Raw genomic sequence first — 16320 nt, forward strand, 5'->3', positions numbered from 1 at the left:
AGTTCACAGATAAGGAAACTGAGCATAGAGAAATGAAGGGACTTGAACGAGGCAACACAGTATTTGAACCCAGGCAGTGTGGCCTTAGAATCTGTGCCTTTAACCTCTCTTCAGTATTGCTTGTCACCAGGTGGTTTAAGAGCTTGGGCTTTGGCTGCTGCTTATACTCTTGAGACAAGAGCATCTCTCTTGACCTTTCTGAGCCTCAGTAATCTTGTTTATAAAACAAGGGCTGTTTGGGGGTTAAAATGAGATAATGTATGTTAACTGCTTGGTACATTCTTTAGCAGACACTTTGCTTCCTCAATAGGTTGTATTATTATAACAAATATTGACAAAGCAAAAGGAAAATAGTTGTGAAAAGAAAACAATAATTGTTAGTGTTTTGAGGTATATCCTCCCAGTCTTTTAAAAAACGTGCTCCTTGATTTTATTAATCTTATATTTATGTTGTTTTCATTTCTTTTATAACTTTCTCTTGTTTATGTTTTACACAAAAGGCAGAAAGGCTTGAATTTTTCTATATTGCTTAGCAGTAAGGCAAGGCAGTTTCAGCTTCTATGCTGGCTAAAACTTTTTTTTCCTGTGTTTAGGAGTAAGTGGAGATGGAAGAGGACATAGAAGCACGTACTTTTTTCTCTGTTTTTAAACAAAAATGAGATTATATTTGAATTAAATTTTTTGATATAATATTTACAAACCACCAAAATGTGAGATACTAGAAATAGGCAGAAGAACATGTTCTAATATTAATTTTAGTAAAAGAACAATGAAACTCCAGTTTCAGAATATTTAGAGTTATTACCATGTTTTTATGACTACATGATGCACAGGACCATAAGATGCACCTAGGTTCTAGAGGAGGAACATAAGAAAACAAATTTTGAAGGAAAAAATGTGGTAAAATATTTAATAACCTGTGACCCTGCTCCACAGCCACTCCCTTTCCCCTGCCCACAGCAAGCCAGGTAAGCTACATTTGGACTATAAGACGTACCCCCATTTTCCTCCCAAATTTGGCGGGGGAGGTATGTCTTTTGTAGTCCAAAAAGTACGGTGACTGAAAGCACTGTATCTGGATGAACAGTCCTAATGAATGTTGAACTGTATACAATGAATTACTCTTGATGAGTAATATTATAGAAGTCTGGCCATATAGTGCATTGTTAAATAAATTCACTGAACATGGTATAGCAGCAACTAAACTAATCCCCCTTTCTATAACCCTAGCAATAAAACATGGCTAATGCTCTTTTTTTTCCTTTTAGGTCTACACACAATGAGCTGGAAAAGAATCGGTGAGTCAGTAATGAAGTGCAGCTTTCATTTATGTTTAAAAAGAAAACTCAATATTTCACCTGTGAAAATAACACAATAATGCATATGTAGTTATACTTTTAAAGACATGCATAGCATATCATGATTCTGATATATATGTATTCTCTCAGGAAAATGACTTAAATAGTAAGCTTTTATTATCCAAACTAGAAATACATTTTTAATTTCATTTGAATTATGAGTTTATGGTTTAGTCTTCTGTACTTCTGTCCCTGAAAACAGGTTTATTGTGATAGGCTTATGGCTTAAATATGGTCTTGCCCAAAGAATTAGGTGTCTGTAGTATAGCTAATACATATTATGACAAATTGTAGAACATTGAATTTCTCTTCCTTTGCAGTTTGTTCATTTATTCATGCACTCCACAAATCTTTACCAAGCATGAACTGTATGTCAGTGGCAGGTACACATAATACTTTACATAGGAAATATAAGAATGTATAAGATAATTTCTGTCCTTAAGGAACTTGCAACTTCCCGGGGAGACAGACAGGCAATTAAAATACTATATAGTGTGGTGACTATGGAAATGGAGAGGCAGAGGGTGCTGCAAGATTATTTTGCAGGGTCACCTGATTCTTTTCTGAGGGAGTCTTAAAAGGTTCTACAGAGGATAGTGAGTAGACACTGTATATTAAAGAGACTCTGAGAGGTTCAATGTGAGCATAACAGATTGTAACACGAGGCAAACCAGGCCAGAGGTTGACAGCTATGCTGAAGAGTTTGAATTTCTTTTTTAAAAAATGTTTTATTTATTTTGAGAGAAAGGGCAAGGGAGGGAGGAAGAGGGGGAGAGAAACATTGATGTGAAAGACAACTATCGATCAGTTGCCTCTCATGCTTGTATGTTCTTGACCAGGGACATACCTACAACCTAGCCATGTGCCCCAACCAGGGACTGAACCCACAACCCAGCATGTGCCCTGACGGGGATTCAAACTAGTGACCTTTTGCTTTCCTGGATGACATCCAACCAGCTGAGCCACACCAGTCAGGGCAAGTTTGGACTTTTTTCTGAGAGCAGTAGGGGTCAGTTGAATGATTTTAATATGGGCTGTCACATGATCAGATTTGTGTTTGGGAAAGCAGTTTGGCTGCAGTGTGAAGAATTGGTTGATTGGGAGGAGAGATTTCAGAGACCAGAACGCTCTTGGAGGCTACTGGAAACCTCTGTGGTAAGAGATGATGGGGGCAATTGGAGATAGAAGTACACAGAATAAAGAGATAGTATGGAGTAAAATCAGTAGAAATTGGTGATTAGTTTGCTGTGGAAGGTTAAGTTTTAGGTGTTATTACTGTTTACTGAGAAAAGGAATATAGGAAGAGGATAAGTTTGTGAGAGAAGATAAGGATTGTATAAATATTCTTTTTTGGATAGAGATTAAATTAATAACCAAGAAACTGGAATTGTCTTCTGCACCAGTCATTTTTGACCAAAAAAAGGTCTTTATGACTTTCAACTTTCTGCCCTCCCTTTTTTAAATAGGAAGGACCTCACAGATTGACTAGCCTAACTGCCTCACCGCAGATGAATTTAAATATCAAATTTTCTTGAACAAGCTTAGTATAGTCCTCCAGGCTGACTTAGTGGCTTTTACCACTTCATTTGTGCTATGTTCCGCCTGTATCTCCTACTCTAAAACTTAATCAGGTAGTAGTAGCTGTTCATATGTCTCTTTCTGTCAACTGACTACAATTTCCTCAAAGGCAGGGACTCTGTTTTGTTCAGTTCTTTGTTTGTTTTGTTTTGTTCAGTTTTCCATCTTCGGTTCCTAGCATTTGATATATTAGGTTTCAATACCGAGTGAAGGATAAAAGTGGAGCAAAGTTCTGTATTTTAGTCTACGTTGTTTCCTACTTTGTGGCAAAGCAGTTTAGCAGGAAACCTTTCATTTTAAAGAATCTCTTTTTTGCTTTATATTATGGCTAGTTAAAACATGGCAAAAAAGACCAAGAAATAATGACTCCGAGGATTCAACAAATAAATAAAACCTTACATTGAACTTTAAATTAGAGTGTATTTGGGACCACACATTTTAAATACTGATAAACATGGATTTTATAATTATTTCAGCCACCTGAATGTGGTCCTTAGGAGACCCTTATTGGAAACTTGGCAAAAAGCTTCTTTTAAAACACTGGAGTAAAGAGACTTCAGTAAACTGTTTGGAATGGAGCTCTTTAAATCTTGAGTGAAGTTTGCTTAATGCATTCTGCATATCAATTCTGTATACCCTGTAAGTTGTTTAATCTAGTGTCTGTCTGTGGCACTGGTAGAACATGCATGGCTTTCATTGCCTGAATTGTACACAGTCTCCAGTGTCTCCAGTGAAGGCTTTTGTTCTCATTTTATTTATTTATGTCTGAGACTTTCTGGTTCGTTTCCTACCTCACTTAAAGCATGGTTCTCTCATCATCTTTTGTTCTCTTCTGATAGTCCTAGATAGCCTTTATTTCTCAAATTATTTCTTCTCCCTTCTTTCCTTTATCACTCCCTCCTCCCTGTCTTTCTTGAGGCTTGATCAAATTAACCTTTGCAAGATGAATTTGTTTTTAAAAGGGCTCTTTGTCAACATAAATAAATTTATTTAGAATGTGTCAGAGACCGAGTGCCAAAGAAGAATCCAATTTAATAACCTGTACCTCACTTCTGGAAAGTTATTGGCTTATGATCCAGCAAAAAAAAAAGTGTGTGTGTATGTGTAGATAGATAGATAGATAGATAGATAGATAGAGGATAATTTAAGGGGGGTTGGGTTTAGGCCAAACTTGCAAGAAGCTAAATATATAAAATATTTAAAAATTTTAAGCCCGTATTGTTATTACATTTTTAAGCCTCCTCGTAGTTCTATTTAATAGTTGTTTGTTCCCAAGGTACCATTTTTATTTGACATTTAAAAAAATATATGTTAACCTTGCTTTAGCATCCTTTAAAATAAGTAGAATTTTGGCTTTACCTTTCATTTACTTTTGAGTGTGAGCCTATGTGATGAAAGTAATTCACTGTCAAAAGGACAATTTGGTTTTGTCTTCATTCTGAAAAATGTTTTCTGGAAGTAATTCATATTTGAAGTTTTGTCACTCTACATATATATTGATGTTAGAAGTTTTTTGTTGTTGTTGCTTTCTTTTTTGCTCATTTCTAAAATCTTGCATATAAAGCTGCTTTGAGTTAGTGTTTTTTACTGGGGCAGTGCAATGAGAGTTAGATGATTTTAAACTGTTAGTTAATGACAAGAGTAATTCCAGATGGCTATCTTAAACAAAACCCCAAGATTGTGGAAGCCCACCCTGGGTTTGTCCTTGAGGAGACTATAGGCAACAAATATTGAGGTTCATTTCCCCAGATCTTAGAGAGAAACCTAATGGTGGAGATTTGGGGTCTGGCAGGCCCAGGGCAGTTTGTTTTGGCCCACAATTACCCTAAAATACCTACAGCCCATTAGAGAGCTTTAGGTAGACCTAGGACTGATAAAGAAATTCACATTCTTTTTTGGATAGGTCGGGCGGGGGGGGGGGGGGGCTTGTTTCTCCTAAAATCATGATAGTTACGCTGAGCCTAGTTTAGGTGGTTTAGAGCATTTGTTACTTGGGTACTTAACCCTATCTCCCTAGACCTATCACAGACTCAGGAGGTAGAAGAAAATGAACAAATCTTTGAGATTTAAGAATTAAGAATTTACATTAGCTTATCTTGTATGTTGGATCCTTTGCTAGAGTAGAAATCAGTACACATTTTAGATTGCTTCATTGTTTTTTATTTTATTAAAATTACTGATGACGTTTTTAAAAGAAAACAATTTTAAGAGGACTTTAATGATGATGACAGAAGAGGCCATCCAACCTTGATTGCTGCCATTCCATTGAAACAAAAGGCTCACCCTTATTGCAGTTTTGGCAAAGCTAGAAGACCCAGTAGATGATAGTGGATTAACAATGCCTTCCTAGGCAGAGCAGAAGTGCCTGAGTATTTTTCATAAAAGAAAAGCATGTCCAGTGAATGGTAGTAATTGCTATCTCCAAACAGACTTTTTCATACTTCTGAGGCATAGATGAAATAAGCATTTATTGGGGTACTTACTGTTTCCCCAATATGCAGTAATATTCTAATCATATAAAATAGGAACCCAGAAAGTGTAGGGCAAAGTAACTAGCCATTTTGTGGAAGGGCAGATAAAGTGTTTCCCAGATAAGGTCAAGTTAAAGGAGCTCGTCATCACCAAACCCTTATTATATGGAATGTTAAAAGGACTTAGCTAAGAAAAAGAAGATAAAAAATGTGAACAGTAAAATGACAACAAACTCGCAGCTATTAACAGCTGAACCTAAAACAAAAACAAACTAAACAAACAACTAGAACGGGAAGAGAATCACAAAAGTGGAGATCACATACAGGGTTATCAGCAGGGGAGTAGGAGGGGAGAGAGGTGGAAAAGGTACAGAGAATAAGCATAAATGGTAGGTAGAAAATAGACAGGAGCTTAAGAATAGTATAGGAAATGTAGAAGCCAAAGGACTTAACATGTCTGACCCATGGACTTGAACTAAAGGGTGGGGGGAGATGCAGGTAGGAGGAGGTATGCAGGGCTGAGGGGAAAAAAATGGAGGGAGGGAATGGGACAACTCTAATAGCATAATCAATAAAATATATTTAAAAAACAAACTAGCCATTTTGACCAGCATAGCTACAGTTTGAAACAAGACAGTGGGAACACAAAACAGATCTATTCATAATCCTGTGAGATCATCAAGATGATAGCAGTGTCTATTATCAGTCTTTTCCTTCTGTAATTATTAATAAATATTGTGATTGGCATGATGGTAGATAAAATGAAGTATAAGAGACTGACCACATCCTTTTCTCAAGGTTAAGGTCATTATAGTTTGGTAATTATAGGTTTCATTTTTCAATACCAGGATCTAGTTAAGTTACCTGTGAATTCTAGAAAGGTGGCTAAAATTGGTTTCAAACTTTAGGTTTGAAAATCCAGTGGTGGTCTGTGTAGTCATTTTGAAAAAGAAATAGAATAGAAAATGTCAAAGTGTATTGCTTGAAGTAAAGTTAAATGTAGAATCATGAAACTTGTATATACATGATGTAAAACTGGTCATAATCAAAAAGCCACTGCTCTGGATAATCAAGGAAAATGTATGCTGAGCCGTGAAGAAGAAATAGATTTTGAACCTAAGCAAAGAATAAGGAAAGGGGGCAGTCGTGGAAAGCAGGAAGGTGGCATCAGAAGCCATGTTTAGGAAAGAATGAGTAGATCATTCTGCAGAGTCTATCAAATTAATAGTGGGAAATGAAGATGGGAAGGTGGTTTAGAAATGAAGTGTGGAGTGTTATTGAATGTCAAGGAATTTTTATTTTGTTGGCAGTAGTGAGTTTTTGAGGATTTAGAAGCAAAAAGGCATGGACAAAGCATTTTTAAAAAAAAGTACAAGGTCTCTCTAGAAAGTACCCCACCATATACTCTAAAAAAATAGAGACATTTATTGAAGAAAATACAAGATATAAGAAACACTATATATAGGATAGTGACACCTCAGTCTCCTTCAAAGTAGGCACCTTGGGACCTCTTCACACAGTTCTCCCAACATCTCTTCCCTGTTCAAATGACTCTGCAAAATCTTTTGTTGGAATCGCCATCAGCAGCCCTGTTATACGTGTATTTTCCCGAATCTCATCATCTGAAATCTTTTCCCTTTCAAAGGTGATCTTAGTTTTGGGAAAAGCCAGAAGTCACAGGGCACCAAATCTGGGCTGTAGGGGGACTGAATCTGCTGAGCGATTTGATGTTTCACCCAAAGAAAAACCTGCCCCAGACCTGAAGCATGAGCGGGCATGTTGTCATGATGAAACTACCAATCACCAGTTGCCCATTGCTGTGGTCATTTTCATTGTATTGCGTCTCTCATCTGGTGAAGAACGTTGAGGTGGAACTCCTTATTAATTGTTTGGCCTGGAGGGGTGTACTCATGCTGCACAACACCTTCCCAATCAAAAAACAATTAAGGTGGTCTTGACATTGCTGCAACTTTGCTACACCTTCTTTGGGCCTGAAGAACCAGATGACATCCATTGGGACAACTGGGCCTTCATTTCCAGATCATAGCTGTAGACCCATAATTTGTCTTTGGTTAGGTCTACTTGAGGAAATCTGGTTCATTGGTAGAGGTTTGAATCAAGTTATTAGCAACTGCTGCACAATGTTACTTCTGTTCTGGTAGCAGGAGCTGTGGAACGAATTTTGCCATGACATGTTTTATGCCCAGACCCTGTGTCAAAATCTTGGACACAGTAGTTTTTGAATCCCCAGATCAGCTTCTAATTCTCTCACTGTCAGTTGCCAATCTTTGTTGACCACCGCCCATACACTTTCAGCATTCTTATGTGTTCTGCTTGTTGCTGGCCTAACAGAACATGGATCACTTTCAACAGAATCTCAACCATCTTTGAAGTTTTTGTGCCATACTTTTATTTGTGTTCCACTCGTTGCATCATCCCCAAAAGCTTTCTGAACCATTCAAATAGTTTCCTCGGAGTGTTCAAACTTAATGCAACATCTGATGCAGATTTGTTGCTCTAGTCAGTCACTTTGAATGTGAAGGGCCAAACAATACACATGCTCACTCAATGATGTCTGCCACCCCCATTGACTAGTATAGTGAAGTCATCATTGTTCACGCATGTGCATTCCAGTCAACTCTTCTGGGCTGCCAGATTACATTGTCATGCAAACTGTTCTTAACTATATTAATAGTGGCTTTACTTTTTCTGGACAGAACTTGTACAGTTCAGCTATAGAAGCAGAGATTCTAGTTTGGATATTATTGAAGTAGCCCATGTGGTAGAAGGATATAAGAATCAGCAGTCAGGTGATGGAAATGGGAACAGAAAGGAAGAGAGAGGACTCAGAAACCATATGAAGAAAGAACATGGTTCTGCATCAGCGGCTACGATTTATTCATCCTCATGTTTCTTCTTCACATAGCAGCAACAGTGATCTCAAAGGATATATTATATCCTGTCATTTTTGTTTATAATCTTCCACTGGCTTCCCATTGCAATTAGATAAAATATGTGGTCTACAAAGTTCTGTCATTCTATCCCTCATCTCCTTTGGTCTAGCTGACACTGCTGTCTTTTCCCACCGTCCCCCAAACCATGTTCATTTTCATCTTGGGCTTTTTACTTGCTCTTTCTTTTGCTTAGAAAGTCCCTGCTGTAACTCTTCATCATTATTTAGTTCTCAGTTCTCAGGTCATCTCGAGTATAGTAGTTGCCCTCCAGTCATTCTCTATTCCATTGTCTTTTCTGTCACCTTAACATTTATTTCTGAATTATTTGTTTGAATTATCTGACTTCTTTTACTAGACTAAGTTTCAGGAGGGCAGGGATTGGGTCTTATTTATCCTTAGTAAATAGCAGTCATTTAGTAAATATTCACTCAGTGACAAACTGATTTTATATACTATGGAGTATATTTATAACCAATAATATATTATTGAATTATAATGACAAATGAAAAATTACAAATATATAAAATACTCTTGAGAGTGTAACAGGCATTATAATAAAATAATTTCATATGAAGTAAATGGAAAATTTAATGAATTCTTAAAATATAAATTACATAAAAAAACTTGGTAAGTAGGAACATCTTAAAGGCTTTTTACCATGCAAAACTTATTCCTGCTTATAAAAAAAAGTCAGTAACCTTTTTAAAGAGGCTAATTGATTCAGTTCATTAGGATATTATGTAGTTAGTATAAAGACAGGTGGTTTTATAAAGGGGAATAGTTTACCTGATGGAGTTTATGCTCCACTTGTGAAGCCTTTATTCTTTTCTCATTGCATAAGTTGGAAATGGTAAGCATTTTACGAGGTAAAGATTTATATCCACTTGGAGTCTAGACTATCAAAATAATTTCAATTTTTTTTGGTGTTAGAATTTTTAATGTATTAGTTATACTTACCCCAGTGTTTTGGACATGATAATGAACATAATATTTTTTCTATATTATCTGCATGTCCCCAGTCGACATGGAAATTTTGACAAAGTGATTGTTTTTTAGTCTGCCTTATCTTGTAACAGTGTATAAGAGTAAGTTTTTGTGACCATGGATAAGGCAGTGGTTTCTTAGTACATCACCTGACTATTTATGATTCCTTGGCAGGAGGAACATATCTTAACTGCTTTTAGCTGTATATTTTGGGTGCTTATATGACATTTATTTTAAAAAGCATACACTTTTATATACAGTATGCACATTCTAGAAAAAAAAGTACATTTGTTTTATTAGGAGGGGAAAAAGAGAGTGCAGGAATGGTTTGGCAGAACTTGTATTAAAAACGAGTTATGAGGTTAAACCTTTAGTGTAGGTTTGATATGTATAAGTGTAGCTGGATTAAAAGTCTACAGTGTGCCCTGGCTGGTGTAGCTCAGTGGATTGAGCGGGCTGCGAACCAAGGGGGTCGTCAGTTCGATTCCCAGTCAGGGCACATGCCTGGGTTGTGGGCCAGGACCCTGGTACAGGGCGCATGACAGGCAACCACACATTGATGATCCTCTCCCTCCCATTCTCCTTCTCTTCACCTCTCTCTAAAAATGAGTAAATAAAAAAGTTTTTTAAAGTCTACAGTGTTGGATTGGATCTGATAATTATGGGAAGTTTAGTCAAATGCTTTTATTAGCCTTAGTTTAGTACTAACATACAAATCTCAGTATGAAAATGCCTTATAGAAACTTCCTTGGCCTGGTAAGTGGCATTTATGAAAAACCCACAGCTAACATCGTATTCAGTGGTAAAAGACTGAATGCTTTTCCCTAAGATCAGGAACAACACAAGGTTCCTCCTTTCATGATTTCTCCTCAGTGTTGCACTGGAGGTTTTAGGCAGGGCAGTTAGGCAAGAGGAAGAAATAAAGGGCATCCAGATTTGAAGGGAATAAGTAAAACTGTTTCTGTTTGCAGATACCGGTTTTGTGTATAGAAAATCCTAAGGAACTCACAACAGACTGTTAGTTTATATGCAAATTTAGCGAAGTTGCAGGGTTCAGGACTGACACAGAAACAGTTGGGTTTCTATATACCAACAATGAACAATCTGAAAATGAATTTTAAGAATGTAATGCCATTTACAGTAGCATCCAAAAGAATAAAATACATAGGAATAAATTTAACCAAGGAGGTGAAAGATCTGTGTATTGAAAATTATAAAACACTGTTTAAAGAAATTAAAGAAGACATCTTTGTTTATGGATTGGAAGCGTTAATATTGTTAAGATGGCAGTACTCCCCATATTGATGTACAGATTCAATGCCAGCCAAATCAAAACCCCAGCTTCCAATTTTAGCAACAATTGACATTTGATCCTAATGTTTATATGAAAATGCAAGGTACCCAAAGTAGCCCAGTCTTGAAAAGAACAAAGTTGGAATACTCATACTTCCCAATTTCAAAGCTTACTACAAAGCTTTGTAATCAAGATAGAGTGACGTTAGCCTAAGAATAGACTTACATAAATCAATGGCATAGAATCCAGAGATACCCCCTCATATTTAGAGTCAGCTAATTTTTGGCAAAGTGCTAAGGTGTGCAGTGTATTTTCAACAAATGGCGCTGACACAACTAGCTGTCAACATGCAAAATAATGAACTTGGATCCCTAAGACACACCAATATAAAAGCAGACAAAGGATTTGAATAGATGTTTCTCCAAGGAAAATATACAAAAGGCCAATAAGCACATGAAAAGATGCTGAACATCAGTAGTCATCAAGAAAATGCAAATCAAAACTACAAGATACCACTTCATACTTACTAAAATGGCTAACTAGTGTTGCTCATCAACTTTGTGGTCATCCATTTATCATAGATGCTACCATTGATTGGAGGAAAGGCCCCGAAAAGTCCACTAACCTTATAATTTGGCCCTTAAAAAGTGCTGATGTCATCATCATCTGATGGCACTGCACAAATGACTCAACTTTTTACAATTAATACACATAATTAATCTAAAGTTTACAATATATTATATGGTGCTGGTACCTAATGTAGTTTACTTGATAATGAGGAAAGATTGAGCTTTGTGTATAAAAAGGTATAGTTAAAGGTTTTTAAGAACCTCTAATGTATAATGAGATTAACAAAATTAAGACCATATATTGAACAAATGTGGTAATTGTACCATTTTCTCTTAAGATATAATAAAATATAGCTTGATTGTATTTGTTACATCTTGAACAACAAAATTTGGAAGTGTAATTGTGTAGGGATGGGGAAATAGCACTGTCCAGAGACCAGGAAATAACTACTGATCTGGTTTGGCAAATTACTGATTTGGCAAAAAAAATTTAATGGCTATTTTCCTTTTTTAGTCTAAAGATGGAAAACTGACACCCCTCTTTTTAATTTACATACAAATCTTAAGAAAAATTATTCTTTGTATTTTTTGAACAGTATGAGTCCAGTTATAATACTGAGCTTTCAAGTGTAATTATAAAACACTAAAAAAGTAAGAAAACATTAGGAAGTACAGCACACTTATTTAATAGAATTTGACTATTTATGAAGCTATAGAACTAGATAAATATAGAAATTAATATTACTGAACAGTATGCAGAGTACTATCATTTGTTAGACATGTAATTGGTGCATTAATTTTGCAAGTCAGTGAATATTTTAACTGTATTTTTATATGGGTAGGAATTCTGAAAACTGTAGGCAAACTAAAAATAGCTGTTAGAGTACAGAAATAGGCACCTGTTAGCATTAGAATTGAATGTTATATGAGATAGAGATGAAATAATGGGTGGGTTTTGGAGATAAAATTTATGGTTAATAGAAGAAGCATAGCCAGGATGAAATTACACATCTAAAATGCAACCTATGCAATGAAGTCATTGCAGTAATGTGTATCTAGATAGATTCACAGTCTCTATATTGACCTTTGTCAGAAATAGCTCATTTAAGGCTAAGCTTTCCACTTCCTGACCCAGGCTGCAAGGTGACAGAGGCTGACTCAGACAAGGATTGCATTCTAGAAACCAAGTGTTCTCAGAAGTTCAGCTCTCCAGTTCCTAAAGTTTAAATCAATTCTACAGCTGATGCATGGGAAGAGATGAGATCATTAGTCTTAAAAATAACCCAGAAATATTATAACTTGACACTCAGATTCTAAAGTTATGTCTGGAATAAACAAATAAGTCAGACTTCAAAGTATTGTAGTGAAGATATAGTAGCTTTTTATCCAAGTAATTTCAAAATGTATGTCTCAGTGCAGCTATATCTTGCTTAAAAAACACTTCCTCACAAACTATGAATTTGTCATTTAAAAAAGGAATAGTTTAATTAATAGATTTTCTTGATATATTTTGTATGCTGTCTTATATAAAAATTTATTTTGAGGACTGTGTTTGATATATAAAACTGACTATACCTTTTATACTGGTGCTCACAGGAGCAGAATTCTGCTAGACTTTAAGGCAATATGATATTTTATTGAACTCTTTTGCTGCATATAGTAGTTACTGCACTATAAATGTTCTGATAAACATTGGTTTAATAGTAAATTCAATTCAAACACCTTTTCTTAAACTAGCATCTTCATTTGAAGAAATTTCTGTTTTGGTAATAAATTTTGGCAATTCAGGCATGCCAAAAGGTATATCAGTCAGAAATCTTATTAACTGAGTGACTTCTTTAGTGTCATATTTATTTATCTTTTAAAAATGAAGAGATTCAGATCCTTTTGATATATTTTACCTTTGCAGAGAAGAGGATAATATTTTGAACTTCTTATATTTTCCTATGTATTCTAGTAGATACTGCCATTCGAAAGTCCCATGGGTGTTACTAGTGAAAAACCACAGGTCTAAAAAGGAGGATTCAGTAATGAGAATAGAATTTCCTAATATGGTTACCTGCTAACCAGTTCCTAAAGACATATTTACTTGGAAAATAATTAATTCATCCCTGGGACAAATGTGTAACATATTGCTTATATTCATATCTTCTAAATCAAGAAAAGTTGAAACTTAATGAACTCATAAGTAAATTGACTTTTGTTGTTATTTTGGGAAAAGCAAATGGAGAAAGGTAGAATTTAATACTATACATGGTTTAGGAGCTAAATTGTCAAAAAGATACCTGGAATCCGACACAGATGACTTCTTTGAGGATATGTAATACATTGATGTGAGAATTGTGCTAGAAATCAGAAGATAGTTTTTCTTTTCATCTCTGCTACTGATAGACTGTGGGTGTCAAATAAGTTATCTGAATTCTGGGGGCCTTGATTTCCTTGGCTATAAGAGAAGGAGACCTAGATGACCTCTGAATTCCTTCCATATATGAAAAGTTTTATAGTTCTGTGAATGTTTTTTCTTTAAGTAGTGCAAAATTAGGGCTTTTTATTCAGACAGGAGAATAAAGCTCAGCAAAGTGGGAGAGTTACGCTGTCTCCATGACAACAGAAAGTCTCATAAATGTAAAGTCCTGGCTTCTGTCAGGCAGACTCTTCCTGGTTCAGGAAAAACACTTTCAACTTGAGAACTAATCCAGGCAGCCTGGCGACAAAGTGGGAAGGTGGTTGGGTGTATAGTGTCTGGTCAGTGTTGGAAGTGCTTGGTGAGCATGTCCAGCAGCTCCTGCTTCCTCATCCTGCCCTTCAGCCCATACACCTTGCAGGCTTCCTTCAGCATGGGCACAATGAGCTTATCCAGCATGTCCTTGCTGACATAGGCCTTCAGTTCCTCTTCAGATATTTCCACCGTGGGCCTTTAGAACCTTCATCTTATTTTTGCCTGAGAACTTTCTCCTCAGGATTGTAATGTAGTAGGTACACAAGTTCCTTAAGCTCATCCATGAGGTAACCCTGTCTTTTATCCAGTGCTTCAACCTTGGGCAATGTCAGATCTACAGCTCGTTCGGGCTCTGTCTCATTCAAAGCCAAGGCCTCTAGGTTCCTGAAGTGCTGCCGCAGCACTGGGTTCTCAAAGCTGTCACTTCTATATTTAAAGCAGAGCTTCTGAACAATAGCCTTCATCTTGTCTCCCTGCTCTGGGTTTGCCATGACTTTTTTAGTAAAGGGCACCTTCCATTTATCATCAGCATAAGGTAAGAAGACTAGCTGAAAGCATGGGGAAAGCCACCTGAATTTTCTGATCCTCCAGTTCTTCTTCCTCTGGCATCAAAGCCACAAAATAAGAGGGGACGTTCTGGCAGAGGGTGTATCTGCACATTACTATGACCTCCAGACACGTCATGAGTAGAACGCTGAACAAGGTTGAGCTCCCATTAACCTGGGCACACCAAACAGGGAAGGTCTCAGGTGATGGTGCTTCTTCAGCATTTTCAAGGACTTGAAACTGTTGAGAACCAAACCTGGTTCATCAAACTGTTTTAGCTGTTTCGTTCCTCTTTCTCTAGTGCAATCTGATGACTCATAGATCTGAGATCTCTTGGTGGCTCTAGGCAGAAGCAAACCGCCTGTATTTACATTAAATGTCTGCAGCCTGGTTTTCACTGGTTCATTTATTTCCCCCTAAAGCCTGATTGGAGGAGGTTTGAGAGCTTTCTGGACCATATTTTAATGCCAACAGTGAGCATTATCTTTGTTGAGCTTAAACTTGAACCTGCTGAGTGCTCGCTTTCTGATGTCCTTGGCACAAACCTTCCTCAATGATCTTCTAGCTTGATTCCTAAAAGTGAACCCCTTGGTCCTCATCTTCTGCTATGCTGATGATATCTTTAAAATAAGGATATGTCAAAGCTCCTATGTTTATTCAAGTGCATAAAGTTAAGGAAGATACCTGAATCATAGAAATCCCTGGCCCTGCTGGCTTTGGCACTTTTATTGCCATCTGCGTTGGTGAGCAGCATGGTACTGTATGGCTCATCTTGAACCCACAGCGCTCCATGTAGTCACATCCATGGCCAATCAGGTCTTGGGAATGTTTCTTCCTCTGCTGCCCCTTAAACTGGGCGAGCTCTAGCATTTGTTTAACTCCTAGGTCATTCAGCTCCTGTACGATGTAAATATATTTTAAATTCACTGAGGTTTTGTCTTTCTTGGTACCATGGAACACCATGGCCAAGAGCTCTTGATACTGCTTATGGTCTTACTGGTGTACACACTCTGGATACACTGGATGCTCATGTCAAATTGAGTTGATTCATCTTCACCCTGATATTTAAATACTGCCCTAGAATCATCAACCAAAAAATTAAACTCCATCTTGCTGAATATTTATAGTCTCCCTCTGCTTCAAGGACCTTCTCTTGTTCTTCCTCATCATCCTTGTTTTTGTTGTAATAAGACTCCCACCCTGACATTGTTGATTATTGCTTGCTCAAGCACAGGGGAGATCCTGAATGTTTTAGGTTCGGTAATTATAAGCATATTAGAAACTTTATTATTCTGTTATCTCCAAAGCATTTTCCTTGATATAAATACACACATACACATGTATATATGTAACATCCCCCATCCCCCAGAAATACACAAAATGAGAGAGCAGCTGGAAAAATGAGTTTAGAACCTTATCTCATTAAAACTTTGGAACTTTGTAAAATTTATAAATATTATAACGCCTGGTGCTATAGCTACAATGACAAAAGGCCATTTTACAATAAGGTGTTATTTTATAATGATAAATAGTAAATACTTGTATAAAGCTAGAATTCGCCCTAAGAAGCATAGACCTAGGGAAATGTAACAAGTAAACATCATTATGCTAAATCCTGGTCACATTTTTTTTTTCTATTCTCTGACAAGTTTATATTTGCTCAGGCTCCAGAAATCCCGTCTTGTGGTAGTTGTTTTGTGATACTGCTGTATTGAATTAGTCATTTTAATAGGCGCCAGTGATCCCTGGATGAGCTTGTGTCATACCAGGAGGGAGACCCACACTGATGTTACACAAAACTCCAAGGAAGGACGACTTAGCTTATTTAAAATGTTGGTCTATAAACA

At 36.7% G+C, this 16320-nt stretch overlaps 1 protein-coding gene and 1 pseudogene across 3 annotated transcripts in view; one reads left to right on the forward strand and one right to left on the reverse strand.

Annotated features, from left to right (window-relative positions):
* The window catches only part of MXI1 (MAX interactor 1, dimerization protein), a 77898-nt gene that overhangs the window by 36008 nt on the left and 25570 nt on the right, over positions 1-16320 (forward strand). For all 3 annotated transcript variants that reach the window (XM_037165596.2, XM_037165599.2, XM_037165597.2), the window contains exon 3: positions 1269-1298. In XM_037165596.2, the coding sequence (XP_037021491.1) occupies positions 1269-1298 (30 nt within the window). The remainder of the gene's footprint in view (positions 1-1268; positions 1299-16320) is intronic.
* LOC119064030 (X-ray repair cross-complementing protein 6-like) lies at positions 13955-15680 on the reverse strand (annotated as a pseudogene).

The sequence above is a fragment of the Artibeus jamaicensis genome, unplaced genomic scaffold (genome assembly GCF_021234435.1).
Source record: "Artibeus jamaicensis isolate MK-2021 breed Jamaican fruit bat unplaced genomic scaffold, CSHL_Jam_final contig_490, whole genome shotgun sequence".
Lineage (NCBI taxonomy): Eukaryota > Metazoa > Chordata > Mammalia > Chiroptera > Phyllostomidae > Artibeus > Artibeus jamaicensis.